The sequence below is a fragment of the Maniola jurtina genome, chromosome 4, assembly GCF_905333055.1.
Source record: "Maniola jurtina chromosome 4, ilManJurt1.1, whole genome shotgun sequence".
Classification (NCBI taxonomy): Eukaryota; Metazoa; Arthropoda; class Insecta; order Lepidoptera; family Nymphalidae; genus Maniola; species Maniola jurtina.
Window position 1 is genome coordinate 12,617,406 of NC_060032.1, and position 15,101 is coordinate 12,632,506.

General features: G+C 36.0%; 1 protein-coding gene across 1 annotated transcript in view; it reads right to left on the minus strand.

Annotated features, from left to right (window-relative positions):
- Window positions 1-2,319: 2,319 nt before the first annotated feature.
- LOC123864734 (fizzy-related protein homolog) overlaps window positions 2,320-15,101 on the minus strand; it is a 73,448-nt gene continuing 60,666 nt past the window's right edge. Inside the window, exons 5-10 of the mRNA XM_045905360.1 lie at window positions 11,083-11,217; window positions 10,160-10,274; window positions 9,391-9,512; window positions 7,874-8,042; window positions 7,367-7,476; window positions 2,320-7,246 (exon numbers count right to left, since the gene is read on the minus strand). Coding sequence (XP_045761316.1) covers window positions 7,070-7,246; window positions 7,367-7,476; window positions 7,874-8,042; window positions 9,391-9,512; window positions 10,160-10,274; window positions 11,083-11,217 — 828 coding nt within the window. The 3' untranslated portion in view covers window positions 2,320-7,069. The remainder of the gene's footprint in view (window positions 7,247-7,366; window positions 7,477-7,873; window positions 8,043-9,390; window positions 9,513-10,159; window positions 10,275-11,082; window positions 11,218-15,101) is intronic.

Sequence of the window (15,101 nt, forward strand, 5' to 3'; positions counted from 1 at the left end):
CCAATGTTCCATGCGAAGGTTTTGGGAGGACATTCCAATAATTCGATAAAAATATTTAAATAATACCTGCTGTTCTGAGTGACGCCAATATTATTAAAACGTATTTGCAGAGTGAGCGTGAGTGAGAGAGTCGTCACGCTTGACCACAATAACACCCGATGGAAAGAGATGATGCGGTCCAAGATGGGACGCGTTCATATAGAAGATGCTCATTCACTCTTATTTTAAGGACACCCGAACTACAATTTGGCAGGAAATACAGATCGCGGAAAAGTATTCCAAACCTTAGCCAAGTATTTTGAACAGCGATGAAATAGACGATGTAGTTTGCAAGGCTGGTTTTAGTAGATACCGGATTTTATCAAAACCCCGAATTTGTAAGGTAATGCTGCGAAAGGACGGTACTTTGATACTCTTTCAGAAACTTTTAAAGTTGAAGGAACCAATGGAGATTGATTTAAAAGAATTCGGGCTTAGTTACGTAGTTCGTAAAAGGTGTATACTTACCTGTCATAATACTATTTGAGACAGTCGCCCGAAACAACTTTTTAGAGTAATTTTCATGATTTTTATTTTATAAAACTGTTTTCATATGGCTCCCCCTTTTCTTTCCATCAGAGAAGTCACTTTGTTGACGATAAAAGGTATTTCCTAAGATATAGATAGTATTGAAAAACTTTGGACATACCTACCCTCAATTTTTGATATTTTTCTATACAACTTACATTCAATATTTTTCTTATTGTTAAATATTGTGAAATTGTATTTCGAAGAAGAGAGTAGTTCTAAAATTCTTACGAAAGTGCTAGACACTTTAAAGGTTATTGTTTCGTCCATATAATCTGAAGAATTGAACTTATTTGACAATGCCGCACACTACGTCACATATTTTGAAACCACGAAATATTACCAATATTTTGCCTGGGGCGTAAAAAAGGGAACCCGTTAAACACTAGTAGTTGCTTCAGTAAGAAAATATGAAGCCTAGTAGGTAGTCGAATTTAGTAAATTCGGTTCGGGCATTGGTAATTTAGCACAAAATATTTCAATTTGACTCACCCCTTTGGAAGGTAACTCAAACCTTATTTTCAACTTTTACGAGGCACAATGTGCTCTGAGCTGCTACGGCGCCCTGATTGACTGCGGCGCCCCACGCAGCTGCGGTGCCTTGAGCGATGCGGCGGCTGCCGCGCTCCGAGCGGCTGCGGTGACCTGAGCCACTACGGCGTTCTTGACGACTTTTCACTTCCCACTCACACATTTCACACTTCACACACCACACGATGACGAGTTTTCTGGCCGAACTATTTTGTCGGCCTCGGACGGCACGGAAATTTCACCATTTTTAAAGATCACTACTTCTCGATGAGAGAAAGGGATCAAAAAATATATATACGATTCAATCTACGAATCGCATGCACAAATTCACTTACGTAACGGAAAAATATTTAGTAAAAAACTAAAATTTTCTACTTAAATAATCATAAAACTTTTTACTTCTATCTCAAAAGTTTTATATAAAATCTAACGACTTGCGTGGTCGAAAGACGACGCAACAATGACGAAATATGGTGGCTTGTTGTGGCTTGTGTTAGTTAGTTCACAGAACGGCTGTTGGCGGCGTTGGAGGCACGGATTGCGTGACGGAAATCAACGACATCTAGCGAAAAGGCGTGGAAGGAGCGATGTACTCTTCATAAATGGACTTCGGACGTCAAACGGAACACATAATATGATAATAATAATAGTACTATAATAATACTGGTATTGTTTACAATGTTCCGGTACAACAGGGTAGGTATAAATAACCATTTCGCCTATCTACTATTTAGAGGCCAAGTCAAGGGGTTTTTTTTTATATATTTTAATTAAACTAAGTAAGTCCTCGCTCACACCAAGCGAGTTGAATAACCTGATTGGTCTATAATTAACCTGTCCGCTCTGTTCTGCTTCAGTGGAAAGGCATCCTTACCTACTAGCGTTGATGTCATTTTGAGTACAGAAAAATGCTCCATTGCATGCATGCACATTGCACATTAAGTCTCTTGCGGCGGTGTGTGATCACCTTAACATAGTAATTGAAGTTATTTCGATTCTATCTTCTTTTTTTTTTATTCACTATAGGTAAACGCTTGACACAATCACACCTGATGGAAAGTGATGATGTGGTCTAAGATGGAACGCGTTTACCTAGAAGGTGCCTATTCACTCTTGTTTTAAAGATCTTATAAGTAATGCTTAGTGCTTACTTACCTTATTGTTTGATGAATTGAATAAAAATATAGGTGAATTAGTTGGGTAAATAAAAAATCCAATAAGTAGATCACACAATTTGATATTTAATTCTAAAGTACAGGTTACAATGAACACTTACGAAATAAACGTGTAAACAATATCAGTCTATCTTTACATAGTGCATTCAATATATTATATCTTTTCTCTATTTATAAATAACTCTTCTTTTAATCATAATTATTATGGACCTAACCTATATGATTATGGATTAATATGGTTAATCGACGCAAAATATACGAGATAGTAATCTTTATGTTAGAATTAAATTAAACAATGTTTAAGTAGATTGACACTAGCTATTATTCTATACAAAAAAAAAACCAACACTGCGTACGGACTGAAATTGACTGTTTAGTTACTTAAGGTTCATCTACATATTATATAACAATCACAAACATCTGCCAACTTAGAAACAATTGCATATGAGACGGATAAGTAAAGGCAATCGATCAAGTTTATCGTCAAGTTTACTGACTACGCAGCTCGATTGCGGTTGAATGACAGTTACAATGTCACGATCGCAATCACCTCTGATTGGTTGACGCTCGCTCACTATTGTTGCGACAACAATACCATAAAAGTCAATAACAACGATTGCGATTGTAATAATGATTGATGCAGGTTTTATGGAATCGAGCTACCGCTTAAAGTGCCCTGCAAACTTGATCGTATATTGCCAGCGTTTCCAATTTTGCCGATGTCCAAGATCTTGACCATAAAAAACTAAAGAGTGTTTTTTGTTATTTTACGTAATTCAAGGGTCGTATCAAAATTTTACCCTTATGGCGTGTGCATACACTCGTATTCGATTCATATTGACATTCGTAAAAATACTATTCGAAGTGGCTTTCATACAAAATGTCCATTTGATTCGTATTTAGACTGATCTGTATGAAGACGAATCAAATGAGTGCACACTTGTGCTTACATTTTGAAAGACGACCATTTCAAATCGTACTTATACGAACATGAATATGAATCGATGAGGACAAATACGAATGAGTGCAACCCATTTAGCTTTTTCCATTTTACTTGAACGGTAATCTGATATGCAACTCACACTTAGGGTAAATCAACACTGTGAAATTTCATCGCGTGATTTTTCTCGCAGAATTCTGTTATATTATATGGAAATTGTATGAAGAATAATAATGTTACAGTAATCCGTAAGAAAATCAAACGATATAATATCACAGTGCGTACTTCCCGTAATCTGGCATACGTGAGTGAATGTTTAATTTTCAAAAATGTAGACGCGCCCTTATTTATAATTCTGTTGAGTATTTAAAATAGGGAGAAATACAAAGTTATGCACTTTTAATAGCAAAGATTTTCATTTATATTTTTAGTACACTACACATGATTGTTGTGTACAATAGTTAGGTCCAATTCTACAAATCTTATAAACTAAATATATCGGGTAAAAGCGTCGTTCTGAGTAATACCATTGCTTGTTTTTTTATTTTATTGAATTAACGAAAAAATCAATAGCAGGTTATTTTCATAGCAGATTTTATTGTTAAGCACCTTTAAAAAGATTGCAAAAGCTAGAAAAACTTGTAATATAAGGTCCAGAATAAAAAAGTTATGCAAATAATTCGGAAAGCAAATTTAAAAAAAAAAACATTCGGTATTAATCAAAACGAGGCTCATTACACCCAATTCTGGTTATTATTATAAAAAATGACTCCGTTAGTGTTGTACACTACAATTTTGACAAAAAAGAAAAACAAAAAAAAAAACACGTATAACACACAACTTTTTTTTTTTAGTTTAAACGAAAGCGAATTGTTAATATTTGGTGTCGTCCGTACCATTCATTCTTATCTAATAGATAGAGCGTTTAAGGTTTCTGTCTGAAAGCTGATATACAAAAAAATAAAAATAGGCTGGTATCAGTTCACGACAGTTATGAAAGTTGTAACAAAACCTCGAGGCTTCACCTACACTTTCAGGTGTCAAATGTAAGCTATGAAACGACTAGGTATGTGACATGGGCCATCGTGGCAGCGTGGCAAGGACTTTTAAAATAGTCCAATATTCTCAAATCTTTGATTCACTATCACCACTCGCGCTCAAATATCTAACTAATATTTGACAGATGTCGATTAAGTATCAAACCGAGAGTTCAGTCACTCTTGTTCACTCTGCCGGTATCCACTTATATGAGAGAGCGTTTCTACTGAAGCGCAGCGGAGTGGAGTGGTGTTCTTGACTAATCCGGTTATATGACGTGATAATTTTGTCATCATCTGTACTCTATCCACTGCGAAAAGTGAGTACAGGGCCCTCTCTGTTATGTAATCCCATACAAATGACAAAGACCTCAACGGGGGTGACTCGGAATGGTTAACGCCCACTGAGTTTACCGTCTTTATCATTTGTATGGGATTACGTAACAGAGAGAGCGTTAGAGTAACTTTTGTTCGCTGATAGGGTACAACGATTGGAGTTGGTAAATGTTCGAACATGCAGGATAAAGCGATAGCTCTCATTTTCACTGAACCTTGTCCTAGGGAGGCGACTATACTATGCACTGCTACGTTTGATCGTATATATCATAAGTATCCTTAAATCAGCTTTAAACAGACAGAAAAAGAAAACACCCAAACAAACAAAAATAACCTAAATTGCACAAATCCAATTCAAACTTGTTATTTATCTAATAGGAAATGTAAAGGGTATACATTTAAACACAAATAATATATTAAGAGGGTACCTCAAAACCTTTCGCTTGACACACAAGGATTTCACGGTGGTATAGTTTTCTCTTTCACACAACCGAAGATAGAAAGAGACAGCGCAAAGTAAGAAATCAGTCGTGAGTCAAGCAAAAAAAAAAAACTTAATCGTAGTTCATAAATCGTACAACTATAATTTTACTCACCGAAAGAATTTTCAGCACTTTTTTCACTAAATAAATAAAAGAAATAAATAATACAACAAAAGAAAAGAGTCTAAACTGAATAAATACTACGTAATGTTGCCATAATTTTATAGATCATAGTTGTTTATGAGATCATAAATCATAAAGAGGCACCTCTAATATATGATTATAAAACTAAAACTATAACTAATGTTGCAAAACATTCCGACCTCTTTGCTTTTGAGCGCATCTATTGACTACAATTAATAAATGCCGATGATAGAAACTAATACATAAAATCACTATAAACCTACTATTACTACTGAAAACTTCTAAGCGGGCAAGGAAATTGGAAATGCATAGAATCGATTATCTCAGAAAATCGATTAATATCGTGCAGAATGAGACATATTTGACATTTTGTAGTTTTTTGTTATGAGGTCATCAGTATTTTTCCGCGACTATACGTTAAGTTATATTTCATCAAATTTAAGTGGTTATCAAAGAAAACATATTATCAAAATCATACACGGCTAATATGTCATAATCGAAAATTCATAGTAAATATCTAGTCAAAAGTATATTTACATAAATAAGTACACAAAATTTTAGTATAGAAGAATACTCTTACACTTGCAATATCAATCAAGATATTGTCCGTACAAAATACGTATAAAAAAGTACGGTTCACCTTTAAAATAAGGCCTAAAATCGTACTTTTGACATGACATTTGACATGTAAAGTTAAAATGGCGCGTGAGAACTCATTTTTAACATGAAAATAAGCTTAGTCTTTTCAACCGACTTAAAAAAGGTAAGGTAGGTTCTCAATTCAACTTTATGTTTTCAATATTACAAGTGTAGGAACAGCTAATAATATAAAGAAAATGTTACCAACAACGTAATTTACAAAACTACCACACCACTATGTTTACATTTATATTATTTTAATGAAATATGACGCAAAAACCAATTAGCTATTAGGTATTACTAAAAATAAAAATTAGTTAGAATTATGACTACTCTAAAAGATATCTTTTCCGAAGTTGTATATAAAGCCAAAAATATATTAATGCAAACATAGTTAGTGATAAATGTCTATGAAATAAATATACATAATGTATAATATTACATAATCAAACAAATGTACATTAATATAAAAATATGATTTAACATAATTATGTAAGTGAACATATTGGACTATATGTATCACGAACAGTATATTTTATATATGTGTATAATGTATCATATAAAATGCTGTAGGAATGATAAAATTATCAAGTTATCAAAGCAAAAAAGCAAATTAAGCCAGCTTGTTTCGACTTACAGCATATTATATATTTTTTTAATAAAGAAATCTTTATAACTTTTTAAAGAATAATGTATATGTACTACTCTTGATAGTTTATTTTTAAGGTCCCATTTACACTATGGCATTTGAAAGTCTTAAAAAAGCTTGTAGATTTCAAAGAGGGATATAACATGTAGCAAAAAATTAAGCAGCCATTCTGTCTGAAGTCACAAAAGAGGGCAAAAAAATAGGAGCGACAATTGTTACGTAAATAAAATTAGTTGCTAGCTGAAAAACTCTAAATAAGCGGTGGATGGCCAAATGTAAACGGGCCTTAACTAAAATATTTTTTTATCAACAAATTTCATAATATATAAACAAAAAAAAAACTATTCCCGAAGGAAATAATAAATATATCTATGAGTCCCATGATGTTATGTACACGGCAATCTCCACCAAACTAAATATACCAAATATTAGTAAGCACATGAGACTACTCGATCACGAGAAAAAAATTACCACAGTCTATATATTTTATGATGGCAACACTGAACAAATTAGAGTAATAAAGATATCACCATCTAATATTGTCATATTCACTAGTTTAGGTACACTTTTTATCTCAAAGCCGTGTAGAGACTCAAAACGCTTTTGTTCTCCTTGTGTGAAGGAGTTTTGGAGAATACGTTCCAAAATCTAAGCGTTTCGTCGCCCGCGCCTGTCACTATCGCCTCGCCGTCTGGTGATAAAGCCAGATACAGGACTCTGTACGAATGCCCCGTTAATTTTGCCACCTGGGGATAAACAAACAAAAATTTAAACTTTGTTATACAATATACTACACTCAATTTTTTTGGGGAGCAATATTGAATGAATCAAGAGAAATTACTCTTTAAGTATTTGGAATAACTTACTTGTGTAAGCGAAGGATATTTCCAAACTAGGATCTGGTTCTGTGAATAGCCATGCGTAGACACGAGCTCACTGGAGTGTTTTGACCATGCCAGGTTGCATACTTGCGATCCTGGAACCAACATAAACGCAATTTAGATACATGATCCAAATACCAAGCTGCCGCAATGGTGCTGTTTAGTGCTGGGTATGCCAGCATCAGTTGAGCTAACATACCCAGCATTAACTATGAGCTGAATTTGTCAGCACTAGTTTTATGCGGTGCTGGGTATTTTAGCACCGGGGCTCTTGTAATAGGTATATGAGCACTGATACCAGAACTTGTCCGATACTGCCATTATTACTGAGAATGTCAGCAGTAATGTTGTCTGGTGCTGAGAACGTCAACACTGGTATTATCTTGTGCTGGGTCAGTCTCGTCGACTCATCTCCTTCACGGCGGTCACGTGTGCTGAGTGTCAGCACCGGTGCTGTTTCGTGCTGGGTATGTGAGTAGTGTATCAACTCACCGGTGTCGACGCACTGCATGGGCTGCGACGTGAGCGTGTTCCAGAAGCGGATGCACCGGTCGGCCGTGCCGCCGCCCGACGCGAGCAAGCCGTGCTGGTGCGGCGACCACGCGATCGCCTTCACAGCGGCCACGTGTGCTGAGTACGTCTGCACCGGGGATGTCGAGTGCTGGAAATAAGATTCGCTTACTAACTGGTATCTCTCACTCTCTGCGTCGTATTTCCTATTGCTAAGGACCATGATCTGTCTCTATTAATCACACTAATAATACAGGGCAAGATAAAAGGCAAACGTAGACCTGGCCATAGACGAACATCCTGACTTAAGAACCTTCGCCAGTGGTTCTACACGAGTACAAGGTCACTGTTTTTAGGGCAATGGTTAACAAAATCCAGTTAGCCTTAATGATTGCCAACCTCCAATAGGGATGGCACTATAGCATAAGAAGATTGTATTTTATGGAAAACGTTGCTACACCTACAATCAAGGCAAAATTGAGTTTTATGAATTGACTGATTTGCTGGGTTATTACGTTAAAATGAAGTGTTGCAAAAAAATCAGGATAATTTAAGGATTATAGCCATTAGCCTTAGGTGACCCGCAGCTGTGGCTTTTTTCAGGTGGAATATATCGTTTCTTAGTGGATGTATGTGCATATAAACAGACAACCTACAGAAGAATTGTTAGTCTCCAGACGCATTACCAGATTGAAGTGTTTGGCACTTTCAGAACTTTTGAAAGTGAATGTTGCCAGTCGCGAACCTATTGTTTGTAGTGTGCACTAAAATTCAGAGTTTTTAAATATAGAATTCATATTCTGTCCTTTTTTAGCAATTTTAAAAGGAAGAGGATGCAGATACTCTCAATTTAGTTTAGAGAAAGACAACAGAATCGGCGCCACTATACATTAAAAACATAAAATGGGACTTTCGTGGGGATTTCAAACAAAATAGATAAAATTTATATTTATAGTTCTCACACACTTACTAGGACATATAACAAAATAGGACATTATTCGTATCACACAGAAATAAGTTCACCGCAAAGCTTATCATACACATCCGACCTGCCGCAAACCACAATCTCACGATTTTGATTACATATTATTATTTTCTACGTTTAAAAAATATCTTTTATAAATGTAAAAATTGTATAGCTTCTCAATATTTGGACTTGCCCTTGTTGACCTCTGTAAATAAAGAAAACTACAAAAAGCGACGGCCCATCCGTTTAACCGATTTTATTAAAACTTCTCACAGAGATAGCTTCAAAAAGTACACATTTTACCCCAGAAAAAGAAGAGTTGCTACGCGATTTTTGAAAACCCTAAATCCACGCAGACGAAGTCGCGATCATTATTATCTATGTTTTATAAAAGGAATTACTCTTACAATTATAAAAGAATCTATGACGACGTAAAAGACGACCTTTTGTAAACCTTAGTGGTTTTTCGCTGTGTCAAAAGCAGACTTACTAAACACTCCCTATTTTGATAATTTAAAAAAGAAAAACTTACCATAGACCACACGAAGAGTTTGTTGTCGTTGCCTCCCGACGCGAGCGACTGTCCGTCGGGCGACCACTTCAGTCCGCATACTTCCTGTCTGTGCCCTTGGAGAATTCGTGATGATTGTATGGCTGAAAACAATGGAATGGAAAATTAGCACTTTTACTATTTAAGGCATAGTTTTGCATAATAAAGATTTTTTTTCTTTATTTATATATTGGCATCTTATTGGCACCGACTCCAAAAAATGTTATTATAGAACTACATTAACTCTTGTATACATAACATATTCAGTAATATATTAAATTATTATTATTTACTTTTTAGTGTTTGTGATTATTGAAGTCGGGGTTTTTTTTAAAACAATTCAATTTTTAAACAATTTTTTATTTCACAATTCAATTTTATTTATTAGTATAGATTGTTAGTGGACCTACTTTACCAAAATATGCTATGCCTAGTTAAATACCAACTGTTATTACACTGATCCACGAGCAAGAAGTTCTGTTCTCCATCTCCGAAGATATTCATCAGATCTTTACCAAATTTATATGGGGTCCCTGGGAAGTATCCTTTCAAACAAAAAAAATAAATCCAAATCGGTCCAGGCGTCTTCGAGTAATCGGGGAACATACATTAAAAAAAACGAAGATTCCGACGAATTGAGAACCTTCTCCATTTTCGAAGTCGGTTAAAAAAATGAAATTGCTAATAATGCATTGCTAATACATCTTTTTTATAAATTTCTAGATTTTTATCAGTAGTTATTAATATTTACCTGGTGTCCTAGTATCGCGTTGCCGTATGTGCCGGTCCCGTGAGCCGGAACTTAGTATGTCGCCGTTCCAAGCCAGAGCGCCGACGCGGGCTATGTGCCCTTGTAGTTTCGTCACCTGACAACACAGATACAACATGAAAATGATATACGATGCTACAACTTATTATATTACATTAAAATAATCTACATATATTACATTCAATTTCGAAATTGAATATTTTTAAATTCTACTCATTAGGGTATTACGACTTGCCAGACTAAATTTACTAACTGGTAGGTAATAGATTTGACTTTTTAAGGGGCATGAGACGGGCTTGCCCGCGAAATTCAAATTTAATTTGGTTTTTCGCAATTTGTAAACTAATACGACAACGATACGACGATAACATGGTATTTTAATTGCGACAATAGCAGTATCATCCTCACAGGTTTATATAAAAATCTTTACTTTGAAGGGTCCAGTTTAAGAAATTAATTTTAGTATCGACTAATTTGTGAGAATAGTCGAAACTAGAATTAATTTATTGTAATATTTATTGTAATAGTATTGGCGTCCTAAGAGCATCTCAATCAAAACTATTTAACTAAAATAGGTATAGCGTATAACTGAGGAGGCTCCTGCGGTAGTGGAGCTGTGCGAGAGTCATCACACCCGTCCCGCACCGCTCCTCTACCGTAGAAACCTACTCAGTTACATTGCCCGGCAAACAACTTGAGCATTGACGCGATTGGCTGACGAATAGCGGGTGCACACGATTGGTTGATCAGTCGGCGCGGGTGCACGCGATTGGTTGATACATCGACTTTCGCTTCCCGGATTCGCCAACTTACTCCCACTATAACTCTTCAAGTTCAAGTTATGACTAAAGTACTACACTACTACACTATATGCGTTACGCCTATAGTAAATGTAGTTTTCTCACCTCTTTGTTAACAGCGACGTCCCATACGCTGATGTGTCCCTTCTGAGTCCCGACAGCTACTAGATGACCCCGCTCGCTCCACGCTACAGATGTCACCGCGTTCCCTTCTGATGATAGGTCACATAGCCGTGTCACCTGAAACAATGGAATAATATTTCGCCTTATTTATTTAATTACAGACTTAATGCAAAGTGAACCTTTTAGACTAAACTTTGTAGACCAAAGCACTAGATAAAAACTTTATATTTTAGATAATAGTCATTATTGAAAGAAAAATCCTACAATATCAAAACTATCACACTAATATTATAAAGGCGAAAGTTTGTATGTGTGTGTGTGTGTGTGTGTGTGTGTATGTTTGTTACTCCTTCACGCAAAAACTACTGGACGGATTTGGCTGAAATTTGGAATGGAGATAGATAATATCCTAGATTAGCACATAGGCTACTTTTTATCCCGGAAAATCGAAGAGTTCCCACGGGATTTCAAAAAATCTAAATACGCGCGGGCGAAGTCGCGGGCATCGGCTAGTTTAAAATAAATTGGTATAGGTGGTAGTTATTGTAGTGTACGTAGGTAGGGTTATATTATATTTGATTTTTTATAGTAGAACCTCCTCAAGCTCTCTCCAAGTCCGCCTCTCTTGTGCGTTCCGCATCCATAGCAGAAAGAATATTGTAACATGTATGAGAAATATTTTGTATTAATTAAGAAAATATTCTTGATATACAGTTTATTAAAATCTGAAAATTTATACAAGACGCTAAATAAATCAACATAGCAATCTTTCGGGTGTCACTTTAACTTCGCTTACCGTTTGTTTTAATTAAATGCTTTTCATGTAAGTACTTACATCTTAAATGACAGAACAATCAAACAAGGACAGGCTCAAATAAATAATTAATTGACAGATTCTGAACAGAAAAGCGCCAGAAAGGGTTTTATAAGAGATGATAGATAGGTAGCAGTCAAGCGATAATTGCCATCATCGTCATCACGATCAACCCAACGTCGGCCCACTACTGAGAACAGGTCTCCTCTCAGAATAAGAACCGTCGGACGGACGGACGGACGGACAGACAGACAGTCAGACAGAAAGACGGCCGGACAGACAGACAGACAGACAGACAGACAGAAAGTCAACAAAGTGATGTTATAAGGGTTTCCTTTTTTCTTTTGAGGTACGGAACTCTAAAGATTACGTATATAAAAATATTATTATTTATTAAACCAAGTACTCGTAGGTACATCGTGTCCGGTAGCAAGGATTTGTGGGCGCGACGTGCACTGCGGGGGTAGACTAGTTCCAGATCGGCTTAGTACATGGGCGAATGACCTGCATTTAATAATACCTGCGCGCCCTGATAACAGTGACTTGCAGAGTTGCGCTTGCGACTAAAATCTAGACACGCGAACGCTAAAAAACAACTAGTTCTAGCTTAGGTACATAATTAGTTTGTGTACATACGTCTATCGTCTACATACAAGTACAACCTACCTATCACATCACACTAATATTATAAAGGCGAAAGTTTGTATGTGTGTCAAATTTGGAACGGAGATAGATAATATCCTGGATTAGCACATAGGCTACTTTTTATCCCGGAAAATCAAAGAGTTCCCACGGGATTTCGAAAAACCTAAATCCACGCGGACGAAGTCGCGGGCGTCAGCTAGTTCGTAATAAGTAAAAAATATACCTTTTTATACGACGAGAAATTAGCTCTTATACCTATTATGGAGTAGGTCCATACAATCGAGTATGTCATTTAGGTACGTAATTCAAAACATGGTGACCACGTGGTTTAAAAACCGGCCAAGTGCGAGTCGGACTCGCACACGAAGGGTAGCGTACCATCGTATAAGAAATAACACTTTTATTTTTTTTGTGATGTAACCATGATTCATGGTTTTCGGATTTTTTCTTCACATGTGCTATAAGACATTGCTACCTGCCAAACATAATTTTAGGTCAATGGGACGTATCTTTCGACGATACCTAATGATTCGTTAATTTTGACAAAAAACCAGCAGTTTTCAGAATAAAAAAATAATAAACGAAAGTAGTGATTCAGTGCGGACCATTCGCGGCAGCATTTTGAAGAATTTCCGAAAAATTACTATCACATGAGTAACCCGACAACTTGTTATTATGAAGTTATACTAACTAACCAATGCCCGCGACTTCATCCGCGTGGATTTAGGTTTTCAAAATCCCGTGGGAATACTTTGATTTGCCGGGATGAAAATAGCCTATACCACTCTCTTGGTCCTTAACTATATCCAATATCCATGCAAAAAGAACCGGCCAAGTGTGAGTCAGACTCGCGCACCGAGGGTTCCGTACTCGAGTATTTTTTCCGAAATTTTGCACAATAAATCAACAAGTGTAAATTAAAAATTTATAACACCCCCGACGATCCAAAGTATTTGAGTTTTCCAAAACATCATTTTCAAATAAATAATTATGTATTTAGGCAACGTCCATCTTGACAGCTTGACATTTGTCTATTGACATAATATTATGAACCTAACGGTTATCTAACCTTCTTTTCTACAAGAAAACTAGAAAAGAGCTGATAACTCTTAAACGGCTGAACCAATTTTTTTAGATTATAGCTAAGAACACTCTCGATCAAGCCACCTTTCAAACAAAAAAAACTAAATTAAAATCGGTTCATTCGTTTAGGCGCTACGATGCCACAGACAGATACACAGATACACAGATACACAGATACACACGTCAAACTTATAACACCCCTCTTTTTGGTTCGGGGGTTAAAAACATGCATAAAAATAAATAAAAATATGTTTTAGAATGTGCAGATAAAGTCCTTTCATATGATAGATACCCCATTTGGTATAGTTACTTATCTTACTTTGAAAATTGAAACACATTTTAATTTTTTTTTAATGATGTAACTACAAATTCACGGTTTTCAGATTTATTCCTTTACTTGTGCAATAAGACCTACCGATCTGCCAAATTTCATAATTCTAGGTCAACGGGAAGTACCCTATAGGTTTTCTTGACTGACACGACGAACGGATGGACAGACAGACAACAAAGTGATCCTAAAATCACGCCGATCACGCCTGATAAAGGACAAACCAACAAACAAACACACTATCGCATTTATAATATTAGGCTGATATTCTAAAGTTTAGGTAAAAGTTATAATATTAACAATAGTACTGTTATATTAACGAGTATCCGGGACGAAATAATTAAACACAAAATCGCAGACAAATCCATAAGGATCAAATTGATCGTTTATTGCAGCGCGATTATTCAATTAAAAGTTTTATTTACAACGCTAATTCAAGTCTCCGTACCGGTTTTAGATTAAAAGGGCAAAAAGTGTCTAATACATCTATAGTATGCAGTGTTGCAACTATGTACGCTGTACAAGTTATAGAGTGTTAAGAATCCATACTTAATATTATAAATGCGAGAGTGTGTCTGTCTATCTGTCTGTCTGCTACCTTTTCACGGTCCAACAGTGTAACTGATTCTGACGAAAGGTACAGAGTTAGCTTATATCCTCGGGGCGGACATAGGCTACTTTTTATCCCGGAGAATCACGGGATTCCTTAAGACCCATCCATTTAACCGATTTGTATGAAAGGTACCAAAGTAGCTTGCGTCCCTGTAATAGACATGAGCAACTTTTTATCCCAGTAAATCAAACAGTTCCCACGGGATCTATAAAAATCTAAATCCCGCGGACGGAGTCGGGGGCATCCTCTAGTTCAATATAAAAATGGAGAAGACGGGCTATTACACAATATTACTAGTGGTAAAAGAAAAGTCAGGCAGACGCTCACTTTCTTCATTTCTCGCAGGGAAGAAGTGTAATAATTTGTTAGCATTGAGACATGCTTGAGACCATTGATTTACATGCAGGTCTAGGCAGTCTCCACGAACGTGTTATTCTAGATCAACACAAAGATTAATTTGAAGACTAGGTATAAATCATTAAAAACATCATTCGTTCGATGTCTATAAATCATGGTAA